Source organism: Bubalus bubalis, chromosome 5 (assembly GCF_019923935.1).
Source record: "Bubalus bubalis isolate 160015118507 breed Murrah chromosome 5, NDDB_SH_1, whole genome shotgun sequence".
In the NCBI taxonomy this organism is placed as follows: Eukaryota; Metazoa; Chordata; class Mammalia; order Artiodactyla; family Bovidae; genus Bubalus; species Bubalus bubalis.
Genome location: NC_059161.1, coordinates 75,565,398 through 75,588,923, shown reverse-complemented (window position 1 = coordinate 75,588,923; position 23,526 = coordinate 75,565,398). Strand labels below are relative to the sequence as shown.

Below are 23,526 nucleotides of genomic sequence, written 5' to 3'. Positions count from 1 at the left end.
TCATTTTGATATTTGGCAAAACTAATACAATTATGTAAAGTTTAAAAATAAAATCAAATTTAAAAAATTAAAAAAAAAAAAGAACATATGTCTATCCACCTACCAATTGAGTGCTACTTAGATTATTCCCAGGTTGTGGCTGATCTTTTCAGAAAAGGCAAAAGTACAGTCACAGAAGCTACATTAATGGTTCTCAGAGGTTAGGGTTTGATGAAGAGGATTGCCTGCAGAAGATTCTTCAGGGGTTATTGAACAGATGGTGCTAGTGGTACAGAACCTGCCGGCCAGTGCAAGGGATGTAAGAGCATAGGTTTGATCTCTGGGTGGGGAAGATCACCCAGAGGAGGAAATGGCAACCCACTGCAGTATTCTTGCCTGGAGAGTCCCATAGACCCAGGAGCCTGGCAGCCTACAGTCCATAGGGTCCCACAGAGTCAGACACGGCTGAATGAACAGCAGCCTATATTTTGACTAGATGACTCTTATGCACCTGTATTCATTGGTCAAAATTTCTTGAACTGTGTGCTTAAAGAGTGTAAGCTTATTGCATGTAAGTACCTGAGTAAAATCAGATTTTATTTTTCAATTTTTTTCTTTTAATGGGATAATTTATTTATTTATTTTTTAAATTAATTAATTAATTTTTTTTACTTTACCATATTGTATTTGTTTTGCCATACATCAACATGCATCCACCACGGGTGTACACGTGTTCCCCATTCTGAACCCCCCTCCCACCTCCCTTCCCATACCATCCCTCTGGGACATCCCAGTACACCATTCCCAAGCTTTCTGTATCCTGCATCGAACCTGGACTGGAGATTCATTTCTTATCTGATATTATACATGTTTTAATGCCATTCTCCCAAATCATCCCCACTCTCCCTCTCCCACAGAGTCCAAAAGACTGTTCTATACAGCTGTGCCTCTTTTGCTGTCTCGCATACAATGTTGTCGTTACCATCTTTCTAAACTCCATATATATATATATATATATATATATATATATATATATATATATATATAATGTTAGTATACTGTATTGGTGTTTTTCTTTCTGGCTTACTTCACTCTGTATAATAGGCTCCAGTTTCATCCACCTCATTAGAACTGATTTAAATGTATTTTTTTTAATGGCTGAGTAATACTCCGTTGTGTGTATGTACCACAGCTTTCTCATCCATTCATCTGCTGATGGTCATCTAGGTTGCTTCCATGTCCTGGCTATTATAAACAGTTCTGCGAGACAGCAAAAGAGACACTGATGTGTGGAACAGTCTTTTGGACTCTGTGGGAGAGGGAGAGGGTGGGATGACTTGGGAGAATGGTATTGCAACATGTATAATATCATATATGAAATGAGTTGCCATTCCAGGTTCGATGCATGATACTGGATGCTTGGGGCTGGTGCACTGGGACGACCCAGAGGGATGTTATGGGGAGGGAGGAGGGAGGAGGGTTCAGGATGGGGAACACGTGTATACCTGTGGCAGATTCATTTTGATATATGGCAAAACCAATACAATATTGTAAAGCTAAAAAATAAAATAAAATAATAAAAATAAATAAATATCAAAACTTTAAAATGATCAAGACATTTTTCTGTCAACTTGTGTACTACACTTTATTTTTTTTTTTGTACTACACTTTTTATACAAATTTGATATCAACCCCTTGAACACTGTATTGTGAGTTTTGTTTTTTAATTTCATGTTTGTGAATTCCTCCATGAAAAATAACTACTTTTAAGAGTGATTCTGAAACCATTTTATTTTATTCAATATATTTTCATAATTAATAAAAGATTTTAATATTAATTATCCTTGATGGATTTAAAAGATTGACTTCTCATAAAGCATTAGTGTAAACCTAAATTTCCTTCTTGATATTAGACTTGGGCTGTATAATTTATCATTTGCATCTTACTATATGGATAAGGCCACTTCTTCCCAAGATAATTGACTGTGTGTAGGATCTGTTGATAATTCTTTAATTAAAAAAGTTTGACAACTATATATATATATATATATATATATATATATATAAGTTTGACTACTATATGTAAAATAGATGATTGTTAAGGACATACCATGGAGAAGGCGATGGCACCCCACTCCAGTACTCTTGACTGGAAAATCCCGTGGACTGAGGAGCCTGGTAGGCTGCAGTCCATGGGGTCGCTGAGAGTCGGACACGAGTGAGCGACTTACCTTTCACTTTTCACTTTCATCCATTGGAGAAGGAAATGGCAACCCACTCGATCTGCTGGCCAGCAGATGAAAAGAACTGACTCTTTGGAGAAAACCCTGATGCTGGGAAAGATCAAAGGTGGAAAGATAAGGGGATAACAGAGGATGAGATGGTAGGATGGCATCACTGACTTGATGGACATGAGGCTAGTTATGCTCTGGGAGTTGGTGATGGATGGGAAAGCCTGGTGTGCTGCAGTCCATGGAGTTGCAAAAAGTCAGACACAACTAAGCAACAGAACTTGACTGATTTAGTCTAGAAACACAAAATGGCAGAAACCTCAGACCAATCCTTTCCATGCCTTGATCTACAGGGTCCAAGTAAGCAGCCCACATTTCCACCCACATAATGAGTGAACTCTTGAGACTCCCTTGGACTGCAAGGAGGTCCAACCAGTCCATCCTAAAGGAGATCAGTTCTGGGTGTTCATTGGAAGGACTGATGTTGAAGCTGGAACTCCAATACTTTGGCCACCTCATGCAAAGAGTTGACTCATTGGGAAAGACCCTGAGATGGGAGGGACTAGAAGAAGGAGGAGAAGTGGACGACCGAGAATGAGATGGCTGGATGGCATCACCGACTCGATGGACATGAGTTTGAGTGAACTCCGGAAGTTGGTGAAGGACAGGGAGGCCTGGTGTGCTGCGATTCATGGGGTCGCAAAGAGTTGGACATGACTGAGTGACTGAACTGAACTGAACTGAAGGAGTGAACAAGAAACCTCTGCCCTTTCTCCTGGTGTCTGAGGAGGCCAGGTGGGAACCTTGGACTTGCACCCTACATGGCAGTAATGGAGGCCTGATTAATGAAGAAGTCCAATAGCATCCTTAGTCTCAAGATATAAAAGCTCAAGTGTCTGAATACAGTTGAAAATCATTTATCAGACCAAAGAGCAGGTAAACCTCAAAAGAGAAAAATCAATCAACAGAAGACAACACTGAGATGACACAGATATTGAAATCATTGGATGATGGTTTTTAAAAATCTAGTCCAATTGGTAGAACTAAAAATAGATTATTAGAAAACCACATGGTTTGACAATATATTGCAGATGGCAGAAGCATCAATACGCTTGAATATTAACTAACTTGGAAAATAGACTGAAAGAAAATGGACATAGTTTCAAGGACCTATGGGAAGATAGCAAAGAAGGTTGAACATGAAGTTGAAAATAAAGAATAAGAGATTAAAATAATAATAATAATGGCTGACTTCCCTGTGCCATCATATTCTGATGGCCTAAATATAAAGGAAATCCAAAAGAATGGGAATATATGTATATGTGTAGCTGTTTCACTTTGATGTACAGTGAAACTAACACTATATTGCATAGGAAATACACTCCAAAATTATTTTTTTAATAATGGCTGATAATTTCTCAAATAGGGCATATGACTTAATAACTAACCAAAAACAACAACTACATACTAAAACTGCTCAGTGAATTCCAAATGAGATGGAGCCAAATAACTTAATATCAAGATACATCATAATCAGTTCCTGTTGTGTTGTTCAGTTGCTCAATAGTTTTTGACTCTTTGCAACCCCATGGATTGTAGAAATCCTGGCTTCCCTGTCCTTCATTAACTCCCTGAGTTTGCTCCAAGTCATGTCCATTCTGTCGATCATGCCATCCAACCATCTCATTGCTGATGTCCCTTTTCTTCCTGTGCTTAATCTTTTCCAATATCAGGTTCTTTTCCTAATGAGTCAGCACTTCTCATCAGGTGGCTAACATCCTGGAACTTCAGCTTCAGCATCAGTCCTTCCAATGAATATTCAGGACTGATTTCTTTTAGGATTGACTGGCTTGATCTCCTTGCAGGATAAGGGACTCTCAAGAGTCCTCTCCAGCACCACAGATCAAAAAATCAATTCTTTGGTACTCAGCCTTCATTGTGGTCAATCATTCACATCCATACATTACTGCTTGAAAAACCATAACTTTGACAATACGAACCTTTGTTGGTAAAGTGATGTCTCTGCTTCTTAACATGCTGTCAAGGTTTTCATAGCTTTTCTTCCAAGCAGTCTTTTAATTTCATGGCTGCAGCCAGCATCCACAGTGACTTTCACACAGTGAAGCTGAAAAGAATGAAGTCTGTCACTGTTTCCATTTCCCCCCATTTTTGACATACAGTCAAAAATATGATACTGATACTATACTGATACTATGATCTTCGGTTTTTGAATGTGGTTTTAAGCTGCTTTTTCAATCTCCTCTTTCACCATTATCAAGAGGCTCTTTAGTTCCTCTTTGCCTTCTGCCATTAGTGTGATGTCATCTGTGTATCTGATGTTATCATTATTTTTCCTGGCAATCTTGATTCCAGCTTGTGCTTCTTCCAGCCTGGTATTTTGTATGATGTTAAATTAGCAGGGTGACAATATACAGCCTTGACATACTCCTTTCCCAATTTTGAACCCGTTTGTTGTTCCATTCCGGTTTTAATTGTTGCTTCTTGACCTGCATACAGGTTTCTCAGGAGGCAGGTAATGTGGTCAAGTATTCCCATCTCTGTAAGAATTTTCCACAGTTTGTTGTGATCCACACAATCAAAGACTTTAGTGTAGTCAATGAAGCAGAGTGTTTCTTCAATTCCTTTGCTTTTTCTATGATCCAACGGATGTTGTCAATTTAATATCTAGTCCGCCGTCTTTCTAAATTTATCTTGTACATCTCGAAGTTCTCAGTTCACATGTTTTTGAAATTTAGCTTGAAGGATTTTGAGTATTACCTTGCTAGCATGTGAAATGAGCCCAGTTGTGTTGTGCTAGTATGACTATTTATTGGCATTTCCCTTCTAGAGACTGGGATAAAAACTCACCTTTTCCAGTCCTATAGTCACTGCTGAGTTTTCCAAATTTGCTGGCATATTAAGTGCAATACTTTCACAGAATCATCTTTAGCATTTGAACTAGTTCAGCTGGAATCCCATCACCTCCACAACTTTGTTTGTAGTGATGCCCACTTGACTTCACACTCCAGGATTTCTGGCTCTAGGTGAGTGACAACACCATCATGGTTATCTGGGTCATTAAGTCCTTTTCTGTACAGTTCTTCTGTATATTCTTGCCACCTCTTCTTAATACCTTCTGCTTCTCTTAGGGGCATACTCTTTCTGCCCTTTACTGTGCCCATAACTACATGAAATGTTCCCTTGCTCTCTCTAATTTTCTTGAAGACATCTCTAGTCTTTCCCATTGTATTGCTTTCCTGTATTTTTTTGCATTGGTCACCTAACAAGGCTTTCTTATCTCTCCTTGCTATTTTTTGAATTCTGCATTCTGATGGGTATATTTTTCCTTTTGTCCTTTGCACTTTGTGTTTCTTCTTTTTTCACCTCTTTGTAAGGCCAATTCAGAAAGCCATTTTGCATTGTTGCATTTCTGCTTCTTGGAGATGGTTTTGCTCACTGCCTCCTGTACAAAGTTACAAACTTCCATCCACAGTTCTTCAGGAACTCTCTCAGATCTAATCCCTTGAATATTTTTATGTCTTCTGCTATATAATCATAAAGGACCTGAATGGCCTAGTGGTTTTCCCTGCTTTCTTCAAGTCTGAATTTCACAATAAGGACCTCATGATCTGAGCCACACTCAGCTTCCAGTCTTGGTTTTGCCAACTGTATAGAGCTTCTCTATCTTTGATGCAAAGAATATAATCATTCTGATTTTGGTGCTGACCATCTCATGATGTTCATGTGTAGAAATGTCTCTTGTATTTTTGAAGAGGGTATTTCCTATGACCTATGTCTCTCTTGTCAAGACTCTTTTAGCCTTTCCCCTGCTTCGTTTTGTACTCCAAGGCCAAACTTGCCTGTTCTTCCAGGTATCCATTTATTCCTACCTTTGTATTCCAGTTCCCTGTATGAAAAGCAGATTTTTTTTGTTTTGATGTTTTGATCTAGAATGTAATATAAGTCTTCATAGAACCAGTCAACTTCATGTACTTTGACATTAGTGGGTGGGCATAGACTTGGATTATTGTGATTTTAAGTGACTTGCCTTGGAAATGAATGGAGATAATTTTGTCATTTTTGAAAATGAACCCAAGTACTCCATTTCAGACTCCTCTGTTGGCTGTGTGGGCTACTCCATTTCTCCTAAGGAATTCTTGCCCATAATTCTAATAGTTAGAACTGGAATGGAACAACAACTGGTTCAAAATTGGGAAAGGAATATGTCAAGGCTATATATTGTCACTTTGCTAATTTAACATCATACAAAATTCCAGGCTGGAATTATATTTGAATTTGAATTAAATTTGCCCATTCCTGTCCATTTCAATTAACTGATTCATAAGTCCTGATGTCATAATGAGTACCTTTTTTTTTTTTTTTTTTTTTTTTTTTAATGTCTAGAGCTTTGTAGTGTAGTCTGAAGTCAGGGAGTGTCATTCCTCCAGCTCCATTTTTCTTTCTCAAGATTGCTTTGTCTATTTTTGGCCTTTTGTGTCTCCATTCAAATTGTAAGTTTTTTTTTTTTTTTTTTTTTCTAGTTCTGTGACAAATTGCCATTGGTAATTACGTACGGATTGCATTGAATCTGTAGATTGTTTTTGATATTACAGTCATTTTGACAATATTGATTTTCTAATCAAAGATAATGGTATATCCTTCCATCTGTTTTTGTCTTCAATTTCTTTCATTGGTGTACTACAGTTTTCAGATTACAGATCTTCTGTCTCCTTAGGTTTATTCTCCAAAGAAGACATCCAGATGGGCAAGACACCCATGAAAAGATGCTCATATCATGAATTATTAGAGAGATTCAAATCAAAACTACAACATGATATTCCTTAACATGAGTCAAAAGAGCTATACTGGCGAGAATGTGGAGAGAAGGTAATCCTCCTACAATGTTAGTTGATACAGCCACTATGGAGACAAGTATTTATGCTCCTTTGAAACTAAAAATAGAGCTACCATATAACCCTGCAATCTTGTCCCAGGCATGGATCTGGTGAAAAACTTGGTCTAAGAGGAAACACACACCCTAATGTTCATTGCAGCCCTGTTTACAATAGTCATGATATGGAATCAACCTAAATGTCCATCAACAGAGAAATGGGTAAAGAAGATTCAAGTATGAAGGAGAAATCAAAAGCTTTTCAGACAAGCAAAAGCTGAGAGAATTCTGCACCACCAAACCAGCTCTCCAACAAATACTAAAGGATATTCTCTAGACAGGAAACACAAAAATGGTGTATAAATTCGAACCCAAAACAATAAAGTAAATGGCAACGGGGTCATACCTATCAGTAATTACCTTAAACGTAAATGGGTTGAATGCCCCAACCAAAAGACAAAGACTGGCTGAATGGATACAAAAACAAGACCCCTACATATGTTGTCTACAAGAGACCCACCTCAAAACAGGGGACACATGCAGACTGAAAGTGAAGGGCTGGAAAAAGATTTTCCATGCAAATAGGGACCAAAAGAAAGCAGGAGTAGCAATACTCATATCAGATAAAATAGACTTTAAAACAAAGACTGTGAAAAGAGACAAAGATGGTCAGGTCACTACATAATGATCAAAGGATCAATCCAAGAAGAAGATATAACAATTATAAATATATATGCACCCAACACGGGAGCACCGCAGTATGTAAGACAAATGCTAACAAGTATGAAAGAAGAAAATAACAATAACACAATAATAGTGGGAGACTTTAATACCCCACTCACACCTATGGATAGATCAACTAAACAGAAAATTAACAAGGAAACACAAACTTTAAATGATACAATAGACCAGTTAGACCTAATTGATATCTATAGGACATTTCATCCCAAAACAATGAATTTCACCTTCTTCTCAAGCGCACATGGAACCTTCTCCAGGATAGATCACATCCTGGGCCATAAAGCTAGCCTTGGTAAATTCAAAAAAATAGAAATCATTCCAAGCATCTTTTCTGACCACAATGCAGTAAGATTAGATCTCAATTAGAGGAGAAAAACTATTAAAAAATCCAACATATGGAGGCTGAACAACACGCTGCTGAATAACCAACAAATCACAGAAGAAATCAAAAAAGAAATCAAAATTTGCATAGAAACGAATGAAAATGAAAACACAACAACCTAAAACCTGTGGGACACGGTAAAACAGTCCTAAGGGGAAAGTTCATAGCAATACAGGCACACCTCAAGAAACAAGAAAAAAGTCAAATAAATAACCTAACACTACACCTAAAGCAACTAGAAAAGGAAGAAATGAAGAACCCCAGGGTTAGTAGAAGGAAAGAAATCTTAAAAATTAGAGCAGAAATAAATGCAAAAGAAACAAAAGAGACCATAGCAAAAATCAACAAAACCAAAAGCTGGTTCTTTGAAAGGATAAATAAAATTGACAAACCAGTAGCCAGACTCATCAAGAAACAAAGGGAGAAAAATCAAATCAATAAAATTAGAAATGAAAATGGAGAGATCACAACAGACAACACAGAAATACAAAGGATCATAAGAGACTACTATCAACAATTATATGACAAAAATTATATGACAACGAGGAAGAAATGGACAAATTCTTAGAAAAGTACAACTTTCCAAAACTCGATCAGGAAGAAATAGAAAATCTTAACAGACCCATCACAAGCACGGAAATTGAAACTGTAATAAAAAATCTTCCAGCAAACAAAAGCCCAGGTCCAGACGGCTTCACAGCTGAATTCTACCAAAAATTTAGAGAAGAGCTAACACCTATCCTGCTCAAACTCTTCCAGAAAATTGCAGAGGATGGTAAACTTCCAAACTCATTCTAAGAGGCCACCATCACCCTAATACCAAAACCTGACAAAGATCCCACAAAAAAAGAAAACTACAGGCCAATATCACTGATGAACATAGATGCAAAAATCCTTAACAAATCCTAGCAATCAGAATCCAACAACACATTAAAAAGATCATACACCATGACCAAGTGGGCTTTATCCCAGGGATGCAAGGATTCTTCAAAATCCGCAAATCAATCAATGTAATACACCACATTAACAAATTGAAAAATAAAAACCATATGATTATCTCAATAGATGCAGAGAAAGCCTTTGACAAAATTCAACATCTATTTATGATAAAAACCCTCCAGAAAGCAGGAATAGAAGGAACATACCTCAACATAATAAAAGCTATATATGACAAACCCACAGCAAACATTATCCTCAATGGTGAAAAATTGAAAGCATTTCCTCTAAAGTCAGGAACAAGACAAGGGTGCCCACTTTCACCATTACTATTCAACATAGTTTTGGAAGTTTTGGCCACAGCAATCAGAACAGAAAAAGAAATAAAAGGAATCCAAACTGGAAAAGAAGAAGTAAAGCTCTCACTGTTTGCAGATGACATGATCCTCTACATAGAAAACCCTAAAGACTCCACCAGAAAATTACTAGAGCTAATCAATGACTATAGTAAAGTTGCAGGATATAAAATCAACACACAGAAATCCCTTGCATTCCTATACACTAATAATGAGAAAACAGAAAGAGAAATTAAGGAAACAATTCCATTCACCATTGCAACGGAAAGAATAAAATACTTAGGAATATATCTACCTAAAGAAACTAAAGACCTATATATAGAAAACTATAAAACACTGGTGAAAGAAATCAAAGAGGACACTAACAGATGGAGACATATACCATGTTCATGGATTGGAAGAATCAATACAGTGAAAATGAGTATACTACCCAAAGCAATCTATAGATTCAATGCAATCCCTAACAAGCTACCAACAGTATTCTTCACAGAGCTAGAACAAATAATTTCACAATTTGTATGGAAAAACAAAAAACCTCGAATAGCCAAAGCGATCTTGAGAAAGAAGAATGGAGCTGGAGGAATCAACCTACCTGACTTCAGGCTCTACTACAAAGCCACAGTTATCAAGACAGTATGGTACTGGCACAAAGACAGAAATATAGATCAATGGAACAAAATAGAAAGCCCAGAGATAAATCCATGCACATATGGACACCTTATCTTTGACAAAGGAGGCAAGAATATACAATGGATGAAAGACAATCTCTTTAACAAGTGGTGCTGGGAACTCTGGTCAACCACTTGTAAAAGAATGAAACTAGAACACTTTCTAACACCATACACAAAAATAAACTCAAAATGGATGAAAGATCTAAACATAAGACCAGAAACTATAAAACTCCTAGAGGAGAACATAGGCAAAACACTCTCTGACACACATCACAGCAGGATCCTCTATGACCCACCTCCCAGAATATTGGAAATAAAATAAAAAATAAACAAATGGGACCTAATTAACCTTAAAAGCTTCTGCACATCAAAGGAAACTATTAGCAAGGTGAAAAGACAGCCTTCAGAATGGGAGAAGATAATAGCAAATGAAGCAACTGACAAACAACTAATCTCGAGAATATACAAGCAACTCCTACAGCTCAACTCCAGAAAAATAAATGACCCAATCAAAAAATGGGCCAAAGAACTAAATAGACATTTCTCCAAAGAAGACATCCAGATGGCTAACAAACACATGAAAAGATGCTCAACATCACTCATTATCAGAGAAATGCAAATCAAAACCACTATGAGGTACCATTTCACACCAGTCAGAATGGCTGCGATCCAAAAGTCTACAAGTAATAAATGCTGGAGAGGGTGTGGAGAAAAGGGAACCCTCTTACACTGTTGGTGGGAATGCAAACTAGTACAGCCACTATGGAGAACAGTGGGGAGATTCCTTAAAAAACTGGAAATAGACCTGCCTTATGATCCAGCAATCCCACTGCTGGGCATACACACTGAGGAAACAGGAAGGGAAAGAGACACGTGTACCCCAATGTTCATCGCAGCACTGTTTATAATAGCCAGGACATGGAAGCAACCTAGATGTCCATCAGCAGATGAATGGATAAGAAAGCAGTGGTACATATACACAATGGAGTATTACTCAGCCATTAAAAAGAATACATTTGAATCAGTTCTAATGAGGTGGATGAAACTGGAGCCTATTATACAGAGTGAAGTAAGCCAGAAAGAAAAACACCAATACAGTATACTAACGCATATATATGGAATTTAGAAAGATGGTAACAATAACCCTGTGTATGAGACAGCAAAAGAGACACTGATGTATAGAACAGTCTTATGGACTCTGTGGGAGAGGGGGAGGGTGGGAAGATTTGGGAGAATGGCATTGAAACATGTAAAATATCATGTATGAAATGAGTTGCCAGTCCAGGTTTGATGCACGATACTGGATGCTTGGGGCTGGTGCACTGGGACGACCCAGAGGGATGGAATGGGAAGGGAGGAGGGAGGAGGGTTCAGGATGGGGAACACATGTATACCTGTGGCGGATTATGTAAAGTTTAAAAATAAAATAAAATTTAAAATCTTCAAAAAAAAAATAAAACAGCTTGAACATCAAAAAAAATAAATAAAGAAGATGTGGTACATATATACAATGGAATATTACTCACCCACTAAAAGAATGAAATAATGTCATTTGCAAAAATATGGATGGACCTAGAGAATGTTATACTGAGTGAAGTTAGACAGAGAAGGAGAAAAATTGTAAGACATCCCCTATATATGGAATCTTGAAAGAAATTTTGCAAACAAACTTATTTGTGGAACAGAAACAGAATCACAGACTTAGAGAAGGAATTTATGGTTGCCAGGGGGAATGATGGGAGAAGAGACAGGGAATTTGGGTGGACATGAACACACTGCTAGTTTTTAAGTGGATGACAAATAAAGACCTACTGTATAGCACAGGGAAATCTGTGGAGTGTAATGTGGCAGATTTGATAGGAAGGGAGTTTGAGTGAGAATGGTCACATGCATATGTGTGGCTGACTCCCTTCGCTGTTTACCTGAAGTTAGCACAACAGTGTTAATCGGCTATATACCAATACTAAACCAAAAGTTAAACAAGATATATCATGTTCAAATTCCTGAAACTTACAGAAAAAAAATCTCATAAACAGCTAGATAGATATGTGATACTTATTAGGGATAAATATTATGCAATACGTATTTGGAAAAAAGGATTCAAGCATCGGTGGAAATCTCATCCACAAGCATAGAGCCAGAAATAAGTGAGAACATTTTTCCAAAGCTCAATGAAAATAATTGTCAACTCCAAATTCTTGTAAACTATCCTTTTGAATTATGGGGAGAAAGAAAGAATTTCCCCAACAAAGCAAAACTGAGAGAATTTGTCTCCAACAGAACTATACTGAAGAACTTTTCAAAAGAAAGCAAAATAGAAAAAGAATTGAGATTTTAGAATGGAGTTGTTTTTTTTTTTTATAAAAGTATAAATATAATAAGAGTGTGATTTCCCTGTTGATTTTATTATAGTTGTGCAAAATTGTCATCTGATATGGTGCTCAATGTATATAGAGAGGATACTACAGACATGCATATTAAAAATGTGGAGAGAACCAATAAATCTAAATGGTAGTAAGCATTTCACATTTCATCTGAGGTGGTAAAATGTCAGCAACAGTAGGGAGTGAATAACTACCTGCTGCTGCTGCTAAGTCACTTCAGTCGTATCCGACTCTGTGTGACCCCATAGATGGCAGCCCACAAAGCTCCCCTGTCCCTGGGATTTTACAGGCCAAGAGTACTGGAGTGTGGTGCCATTGCCTTCTCTGTATAAACTACCGTAGTGCATCTTAATACCTAGAGAGACAAAGAAAACCATGCAAAGATGTATACTCAAAAACAATGCAGATCCAAGTCAAATTATTTTATAATGTTCAAAAATCCACAAGGAAGTCAAGAAAAGAAAAACGTTGAGAAATGAAGGAAACAAACATAGAACAAATAAGAAAATGGCAGATTGTCCCTAATAGTTAATAAGTCACTCTAAATATAAATGGTCTTAAACACATCAGTTAAAAACCTGAAAACGCCAGGGTAGACACCTAAACAAGACTCAACTGTATGTTGTATATAAAAAAAAAAAAAAAAAAAGTCACTTAAAACATGAAAACATGTTCAAGTGGTGATTACAAAAATTACACACCAGGCAAAAGTTAACTTGAAAAATTAGAAGTGGCCAGTGTACATGGAACAACAGACTGGTTCCAAATAGGAAAAGGAGTACATCGAGGTTGGATATTGTCACTCTGCTTATTTAACTTATATGCAGAGCACGTCATGAAAAATGCTGGGCTGGAAGAAGCACAAGCTGGAATCAAGATTGCCAGGAGAAATATCAATCACCTCAGATATGTAGATGACACCTCTCTTGTGGCAGAAAGTGAAGAGGAACTAAAAAGCCTCTAGATGAAAGTGAAAGAGGAGAGTGAAAAGGTTGGCTTACAGCTCAACATTCAGAAAATGAAGAGCATGGCATCCGGTCCCATCACTTCATGGGAAATAGATGGGGAAACAGTGGAAACAGTGTCAGACTTTATTTTGGGGGCTCCAAAATCACTGCAGATGGTGACTGCAGCCATGAAATTAAAAGACGCTTGCTCCTTGGAAGGAAAGTTCTGACCAACCTAGATAGTATATTGAAAAGCAGAGATATCACTTTGCCAACAAAGGTCCGTCTAGTCAAGGCTATGGTTTTTCCAGTGGTCATGTATGGATGTGAGAGTGGGACTGTGAAGCAAGCTGAGTGCCGAAGAATTGATGCTTTGGAACTGTGTTGTTGGAGAAGACTCCTGAGAGTCCCTTGGACTGCACGGAATTCCAACCAGTCCATCCTAAAGGAGATCAGTCCTGGGTGTTCATTGGAAGGACTGATGCTGAAGCTGAAACTCCAATACTTTGCCACCTCATGTGAAGGGTTTACTCACTGGAAAAGGCCCTGATGCTGGGAGGGATTGGGGGCAGGAGGAGAAGGGGACGACAGAGGATGAGATGGCTGGATGGCATCACTGACTCGATGGACGTGAGTTTGAATGAACTCTGGGAGTTGGTGATGGACAGGGAGGCCTGGTGTGCTGTGATTCATGGGATCACAGAGTTGGACACGACTGAGTAACTGAACTGAACTGAACTGAATGTACTTCTTGGTTTGGATTCCCATCCTATATGATCTCTAAACACTGAAGTGTCCCAGTACCAAGTTCAGACTCTTCATTTTTATGTGTACACTCATTTCCTGAATGGGTTCAGCTAGTTATTCCTCAGTCATCAAGTCATGTCTAACACTTTGTGACCCCACAGACTGCTCATGCCAGGTTTCCGGGTCCCTGACCTCTCCCGGAGTTGCCTAAGTTCATGTCCATTGAATCCGTGATGTCACCCAAACATCTCATCTTCTGTCACCCTTCTTCTCTGTCTGCCTTCAACATTCAGATGAATCAGCTATTCACATCAAGCTTAGCTTGAGGATTTTGAACATAACCTTACTAGCATGGGAGATGACTGCAGTTGTCTGGTGATATGAACATTTTTTAATACTGCCATTCTTGGGAATTGGTGAGGTTTGACCTTTTCCACTCCTGTGACTACTGCTGGGTTTCCAAATTGCTGATGTAATGAGTGTAGCACTTTTGTAGCATCATCCTGTAGGATTTTAAATAGCTCTACTGGAACTCAGCTAGTAACCTGCCTTTAAATATCATCCATAGGTACAGCTGGCCACATCTATGTCAGATTTTGTGATCAGGCGCCAGCTGCTTATTCCATGTCTCAAAGCGGAATTTATTGGGCTGTTACATGTAACTATGGTGTCTTTTACACACTTATCTTCAGAAAACAACTGACTATCTCAATGTTTTAAGACAGGAAATGTCCCATGATTCCAACTGTTTAAATCTGGTCAACACTGTCATACAATAAACATGTTAGATTACATATTCAGACCACAAAAGAACTGGATTTTCAGCACCATTTTTTTTTTGCAACTAAAAATTATTCATGAAAGGTTACTTCATCCTAATTTTGATTCAATATATTTTGTTCTTATTATATTATCTAAATTATGTGGACAGGGTGAGTAAAATGCTCTACCTTTGCACTGAGATGGTTTTGTCCAAGTTCCATTTAAACATATGACATCTATCTCCCCAAAAAGTCATAATTCCCAATGCATTCCTAACGTGCTCTCTCACCACTTTGATATATAGACTTCTGATTTTGTATAATAGCATTTTCCACTTGCGGTAGATTCACACAGGAAATATCTGAATAGAACAGTAAAAAGGTATCTCTAATACAATGATTATCATGACCAGCAAGGAGGAAATAGAATGTCAAATATATTCCATGGTCCTTTCACTTCAACAGTTAATCTGTCATGAAAGACTGTTAATTGTCATCAGTTTATATATGTATAAATATATAAACTGCAGCAGGAGTGCCAGGGGTCTTGAGGGGGTTTGGTGAACCCTCCAGCTGGAACCTTCTGTAACTCTCTCTTGAGGGAATCGTCTCGAAGATGTGGAATAGTGGGTTTGAAAGCTATAGCACCTGCTCTTTTGGGGGAGCTGGTGCCTACACACAGTCTCCTAGGGGCTTTGGATCTCTGACAGCTTCCCAGGCCAAAAAGAAATCCAGACCTTGAGCTCAGCACATTGTACCCTGTACCATATCTCAGCTGCTTTCTGCTACTCTGGTTGATGAAGTATTCAGAATTGGAAATGTTGAGATTTCACAGGTCACTATTGTGGGGATTATCAGAAATGCAGAGAAGGGTGCAACCAACATTGTTTACAAGATAGATGACATGACAGCTGCACCCATTGATATTCGCCAGTGGGTTGACACAGATGATGCCAGCAGTGAAAACACTGTGGTCCCTCCAGAAACATATGTGAAAGTGGCTGGTCATCTGAGATCTTTCCAGAACAAGAAAAGCCTCGTAGCCTTTAAGATCATGCCCCTGGAGGATATGAATGAGTTAACCACACATATTCTGGAAGTAGTCAATGCACACATGATGCTGAGCAAGTTGAACAGCCAGCCTTCAGCAGGGAGAGCACCTATCAGCAATCCAGGAATGGCTGAAGCTGGGAACTTTGGTGGGAATAACTTCATACCAGCAAACGGCCTCATGTACCAGGTGTTGAATTTGATCAAGGCTTGCCCAAGATCTGAAGGATTGAACTTTCTGGATCTCAAGAACTAACTCCAGCACATGTCCATAGCCTCAATCAACCTAGCTGTGGATTTTCTAAGGAATGAGGAACATATCTATTCCACCGTGGATGATGATCATTTTAAATCCACAGACGCAGGATAACTAGATCTAATTGAGTACCCAAGATATTTTCCAGTTGGACCTTTTTTTTGCAGCCTCTTGTCTCCAGCTGTGCATATAATTGGCGAGTTGACTTCTAGGAAGTAGATTTCATCTATAAAAGATCTCAACTGACATCCTTTTGAAACTTACTACTACTCTTCTGTGTTTTTGATGGACTTCCCTAGTAGCTCAGACAGTAAAGCATCTGCCTACAATGCAGAGGACATGGATTTGATCCCTGGGTCAGGAAGATCCCCTGGAGGAGGAAATGGCAACCCACCCATTCATGCCTGGAAAACCCCATGGACCGAGGAGCCTGGTGGGCTACAATCCATGGGGTCGCAAAGAGTCGGACACGACTGAGCGACTTCTGTGTGTGTGTTTGTGTGTGTGTATGTAAGGGAAAGGAAATTAAGCAATATTTTTCAGCATGAATTAAACTTCTGTATCTTAAATCTCTCCCCTATACTTCACTAGAAAAGTGATACTCAATTTTTAGGTTACTGAAAAAAAAGAGTTTTCCTGGAAATCTCTTTTTGAGGTTAGTAAAATAAAAATTATAAAGTATATAAATTCAAAATGAATTTTAAATCATAAGCAAAACATAATAAAAATATCATTTGACATCAAGATTTGGTTTGTATATATCCTGTTTATGAGATATAACTTTAGGGCCTTTCAGAAAATAAACACAGTAGGTTCTTCTTTGGAGACTTGATCAAGAATTAACACACTTTGAAGAATACTATAGTTGCAAGGAAAAGATGATTAAAGATTTGAACAGAAGATCTGGAAAAATAATAGAAAAATAAAGTGTAAATTTACAAAACTATACTTAAATGATATTTTGGGGCAAATGCTAAGGGCATCACCATCAATGATGTGCATTCCTCAGCGTGATTCAGGGGATGCAGAGGCTGTAACTACAAGAGGCTGTAGCCATGGGTCCTAAACTGAAATATACACAGAAATCCTTGGGAATCATCAAGACATTGTCAGAGTTGCAGCCCCAGAGGTTTTGATTCAACAAGTCTGAGTGAGCCTGTGAATCTGCTTGCATATCTAACAGTTTACAGAATGTGCTGAGAATGCTCTGCCAGGACTGTGCTTTGAGAACTATTGGGCTGCAAAACCAAACACTGGGAATACAAGTCCATCCCTTTTTATGTTCAGGCACAAACTGTTTTTGACCTAGCCTAACAGTAATCTATGTCCATTTAATGATAGTGGAGGCAATTTTCTACATTATATTATTTCAGATACTTATATAAATTAAAAAATTTTACCAAAGTACCTCTGCATGCTGGCCTTCCTATCCATTTGCTCTTAATACACTGTATAGTATTAGATCCATCCAACTGAAAATATGATAGACACTTAAAAGCCATTTGTTCTCCTGACCCATAGAAATCCTTCTCCTGATATATGAGTACAGCATTCACAAAGATGGGCAAGTTAACACAATTTGTGCCTGAAAGAAAAAAGAATATGCATTGTTTAGTACATCTTTAAAGGTTCATAACAACCACTGATTATATTCCAGAAAATAAATAGCTACATATAAAATGAGTGAATATTCTACAGCATTTCTCTTATACCTTGAGACAAATGTCAGAAATCTTGATTTAGTCACATTGACTTTTTCTATATTATCAAAAATACAACATGGGAATGGTGACATTCTAAAGAGGTAGAGCTGCATACTTCTCAAATTTAAGTTATCTTCTCCCATGACAGCCCACCTAAATTATGAATGTTTCTATTTTTGCTTTTATCAAAATATGTTACCTTGAGTTATGTTAAATGTCTTAGAAAATTGCATATTACAAAGAAATGATTCACAAATTAACAGCAAATTAAGTAGTGTTAAGAGCAGAGTTCAGCCATAGTACAGGAACAGAGACCAGAGATCTGAGATGTATATCAGAGGATGTTCAAACTGCACCCAAGATGATGTGAAACAGATAGTTTAGTGTTACCAAATTGCCAACCTCCACTGGATCACAGAAAAAGCAAGGGGATTCCAGAAAAAACATCTACTTCTGCTTCACTGACTATGCTAAAGCCCTTGATTGTGTGGATCACAAAAAACTGTGGAAAATTCTTGAAGAGATGGAATACCAGACCACCTTACCTTCCTCCTGAGAAAACTATGCAGTTGAAGAAGTAACAGTTAGATCTGTACATGGACAATTGACTGGCTGAAAATTGGGAAAAGAGTACTTCAAGGGTGTATATTGTCATCCTGCCTATTTAACTTATATGCAGAGTACATCATGCAAAATGCCTGGCAGAATGAAGCATCAAGATTGCCAGGAGGAATACCAATAACCTCAGCTATGCCTCAGATGACACCACCTTAATGGCAGAAAGTAAAGAAGAACTAAAGGGCCTCTTGGTGAAGGTGGAAGAAGAGACTGAAAAAGCTGGCTTAAAACTCAACATTCAAAAAATAGACATCATGGCATCTAGTCCCATCACTTCATTGAAAATAATGCAGAAAAAATGGAAACAGTGACAGACTTTGTTTTCTTGGGCTCTAAAATAACTGTGAATGGTCACTGCAGCCATGAAACTAAAAGACACTTGCTCCTTGGAAGAGAAGCTATGACAAACCTCGACAGTATATTAAAAAGCAGAGACATCACTTTACCAACAAAGGTCCACCTAGCCAAAGCTATGACTTCCAGTAGTCATGTATGATTTGAGTGTTGGACAATAAAGAAGAGTCAGGCTGAGTGCCAAAGAAATGATACTTTCGAACTATGGTGTTGGAGAAGACTCTTGAGAGTACCTTGGACTGCAAGATCAAAGAAGTCAATCCTAAAAGAAATTGACCCTGAATATTCATTAGAAGGACTGATACTGAAGCTGAAGCTGAAGCTCCAATACTTTGCTCACCTGATACGAAGAGCCAGCTTATTGGAAAAGACCCTGATGCTGGGAAAGATTGAGGGCAGGAGGAGAAGGGGACAGCAAACGATGAGATGGTTGAATGTCATCACCGATTCAATGGACATTAGTTTAAGCAAACACCAGGAGACAGTGAAGGACAGGGATGCCTGGCTTGCTACAGTCCATAGGGTCACAAAGAGTCAGAAATGACTGAATGATGGAACTACAACAGCAAATCAAACTTTTATTATTTCTAGGGTTATTAATTCTCTGCCAGAACTTAAAACTTTTCATAGATACCTTGTTATATTCTAGAATTACTGCTTAATTTCATATTTGGGCCATTTATGCTTTGAATTAAAATATATTTGTCAGCTTTAGAATAAAAGGAAAAACACTATACTTATGCAATCTTGTGGACGAGACCATTCCCCTCCTAAACATCTTATAGATGCAGGTCCATCAGTTCCTAACCCTTCATCACAGTCGTAAGTAACTTCTTCTCCATATTGGTAACTGTCTTTCTTGTGAGATACAACACCATTCTGAATATAAGGTGGAAGTCCACAAGGAAGTCCTGGGAAGAAATGAAAGAATGATTTCATGTTTTGCTAACTTTGAAATTTAATTTGATGTCCTGGTCAACATATTTGGTAGTTATACTTGAAAATAATAAATCATTATACAGGGATTTCCATGACATGGGAGGAAAGTGCACAATTTTTTCTTAAAATTACCATTCTGGTGTGTGTCCATTGAGCAAGAACTTGAAACTGAAATTACCAATATATGAAAGAAACCATCCGTGCCTCTCTAACCAATCATGGGTAATAAAAGAAAAACACATTGAGACTCCACACATCATCTTAGGAAAAGTACTATATATTGCAAGAAATTAAAAGAGACATTTTAGGGAAGACATAGGACATTTTTTTGAAATTTAAATTGATAGGAATATAAATAGGTTTACTAATATAAATATTTAAGTTTAATTTTATTGCACATCCAGTGTTAATACAAAATAATTGCCAGGTTGAAAAGTGATTCTCTATAGAACTAATGAAATTATTAATAACAAAATGATTAATTTTATAGGTGAAATTTGATTTAATGCATAAATATATAGTTCTATACAGTCAGCAAAAACAAGACCAGGAGCTGACTGTGGCTCAGACCATGAACTTCTTATTGCCAAATTCAGACTTAAATCGAAGAAAGTAGGGAAAACCACTAGACCGTTCAGATATGACCTAAATCAAATCCCTTATGATTATACAGTGGAAGTAAGAAATAGATTTAAGGGCCTAGATCTGATAGATAGAGTGCCTGATGAGCTATGGAATGAGGCTCGTGACATTGTACAGGAGAGAGGGATCAAGACCATCTCCTTGGAAAAGAAATGCAAAAAAAGCAAAAATGGCTGTCTGGGGAGGCCTTACAAATAGCTGTGAAAAGAAGAGAAGTGAAAAGCAAAGGAGAAAAGGAAAGATATAAACATCTGAATGCAGAGTTCCAAAGAATAGCAAGAAGAGATAATAAAGCCTTCTTCAGCGATCAATGCAAAGAAATAGAGGAAAACAACAGAATGGGAAAGACTAGAGATCTCTTCAAGAAAATCAGAGATACCAAAGGAACATTTCATGCAAATATGGGCGTGATAAAGGACAGAAATGGTATGGACCTAACAGAAGCAGAAGATGTTAAGAAGAGGTAGCAAGAATACACAGAAGAAATGTACAAAAAAGATGTTCATGACCCAGATAATCACGATGGTGTGATCACTAACCTAGAGCCAGACATCCTGGAATGTGAAGTCAAATGGGCCTTAGAAAGCATCACTACGAACAAAGCTAATGGAGGTGATGGAATTCCAGTTGAGCTATTCCAAATCCTGAAAGGTGATGCTGTGAAAGTGCTGCACTCAATATGCCAGCAAATTTGGAAAACTCAGCAGTGGCCACAGGACTGGAAAAGGTCAATTTTCATTCCAATCCCAAAGAAAGTCAATGCCAAAGAATGCTCAAACTACCGCACAATTGCACTCATCTCACACACACTAGTAAAGTAATGCTCAAAATTCTCCAAGCCAGGCTTCAGCAATATGTGAACCGTGAACTTCCAGATGTTCAAGCTGGTTTTAGAAAAAGCAGAGGAACCAGAGATCAAATTGCCAACATCTGCTGGATCGTGGAAAAAGCAAGAGAGTTCCAGAAAAACATCTATTTCTGCTTTATTGACTATGCCAAAGCCTTTGACTGTGTGGATCACAATAAACTGTGGAAAATTCTGAAAGAGATGGGAATACCAGACCACTTGATCTGCCTCTTGAGAAATCTGTATGCAGGTCAGGAAGCAACAGTTAGAACTGGACATGGAACAACAGACTGGTTCCAAATAGGAAAAGGAGTACGTCAAGCTGTATATTGTTACCCTGCTTATTTAACTTATATGCAGAGTACATCATGAGAAACCCTGGACTGGAAGAAGCACAAGCTGGAATCAAGATTGCTGGGAGAAATATCAATCACCTCATACATGCAGGTGACACCACCCTTATGGCAGAAAGTGAAGAGGAACTCAAAAGCTTCTTGATGAAAGTGAAAGTGGAGAGTGAAAAAGTTGGCTTAAAGTTCAACATTCAGACAACGAAGATCATGGCATCCGGTCCCATCATTTCATGGGAAATAGATGGGGAAACAGTGGAAACAGTGTCAGGATTTATTTTTTGGGGCTCCAAAATCACTGCAGATGGTGACTGCAGCCATGAAATTAAAAGGCGCTTACTCCTTGGAAGGAAAGTTATGACCAACCTAGATAGCATATTCAAAAGCAGAGACATTACTTTGCCAACAAAGGTTCATCTAATCAAGGCTATGGTTTTTCCTGTGGTCATGTATGGATGTGAGAGTTAGACTGTGAAGAAGGCTGAGCACTGAAGAATTGATGCTTTTGAACTGTGGTGTTGGAGAAGACTCTTGAGAGTCCCTTGGACTGCAAGGAGATCCAACCAGTCCATTCTGAAGGAGATCCGCCCTGGGATTTCTTTGGAAGGAATGATGCTAAAGCTGAAACTCCAGTACTTTGGCCACCTCATGTGAAGAGTTGACTCATAGGAAAAAACTTTGATGCTGGGAGGGATTGGGGGCAAGAGGAGAAGGGGACGACAGAGGATGAGATGTCTGGATGGCATCACTGATTCGATGGACGTGAATCTCAGTGAACTCCGGCAGTTGGTGATGGACAGGGAGGCCTGGCATGCTGTAATTCATGGGGTCGCAAAGAGTCGGACACATCTGAGTGACTGATCTGATCTGATCTGATATACATTTTATTTTAATGCATAAATGACCTATAAATAGATAAGTTACTTGATGTATTTAGAAATCTAAAGGATCAAGTCTCATGACTTTGATGACAATTGATTAGTTTTAATGAATGGTACTGAAAATAGATTTTGGTTTGCCAAGTGTCCTCACATACACACTGAGGTGGAGAGCTCCACTTTCCCATTTGGCATATTATCACATTATTTTCAGATATCTAGAAGTCTTCTTCACATATATAACTTAACTTCGTGCCATGTGCATACAGCCTTTGTTCATGTATTTCTCTCCTTTCTTTTGCAGAGCTAGATGAGTTAATGGTTCCATGGTCTATTTGAGGTGGTTGAGAACATCCAATTTTTTTCTGTATGAAGTACAGAGATCAAAGAGTAAAGTCCAAATATAATCATTATTTTTTAATTTAAATTTATTTATTTTAATTAGAGATTAGTTACTTTACAATATTGTATTGGTTTTGCCATACATCAACATGAATCTGCCACGGGTGTACACATGTTCCCAATCCTGAATCCTCCTCCCACCTCCCTCCCCAAAATATAATCTTTAAATTAAAAAAATTGTTTTGAAAATCTTTTCAATATAATCAAATATTACTTTGGATTTTAAAATAAGAAAAAAAAAGAATACTAAGAACAATTTAAAGAATTTTAAAACTGACAGATATTTGAAACTTGCAAGCTATTTGTCTCCATAAACACTATGCTACTACTACTTGTTCAGTATGCCCTTCATCCTTTTTGAAATGAATTTCTTATTGAAATGTTGGATGTATAACTGTATGTTAGCTCCATATGGGCTACAAAATGATTTTACTTTTACATACATTATAAAGTGACTACCA

At 37.9% G+C, this 23,526-nt stretch overlaps 2 protein-coding genes and 1 pseudogene across 6 annotated transcripts in view; 1 reads left to right on the top strand and 2 right to left on the bottom strand.

Annotated features, from left to right (window-relative positions):
- Positions 1-23,526, bottom strand: part of CFH (complement factor H) — a 482,162-nt gene that overhangs the window by 101,266 nt on the left and 357,370 nt on the right. The gene's annotated exons all lie outside the window — the stretch shown is intronic.
- LOC102390487 lies at positions 15,637-16,446 on the top strand (annotated as a pseudogene).
- Positions 22,867-23,526, bottom strand: part of LOC112585128 (complement factor H-like) — a 46,467-nt gene continuing 45,807 nt past the window's right edge. The window contains exon 4 of the mRNA XM_045165771.1: positions 22,867-23,028. Within this exon, the coding sequence (XP_045021706.1) occupies positions 22,882-23,028 (147 nt within the window). The 3' untranslated portion in view covers positions 22,867-22,881. The remainder of the gene's footprint in view (positions 23,029-23,526) is intronic.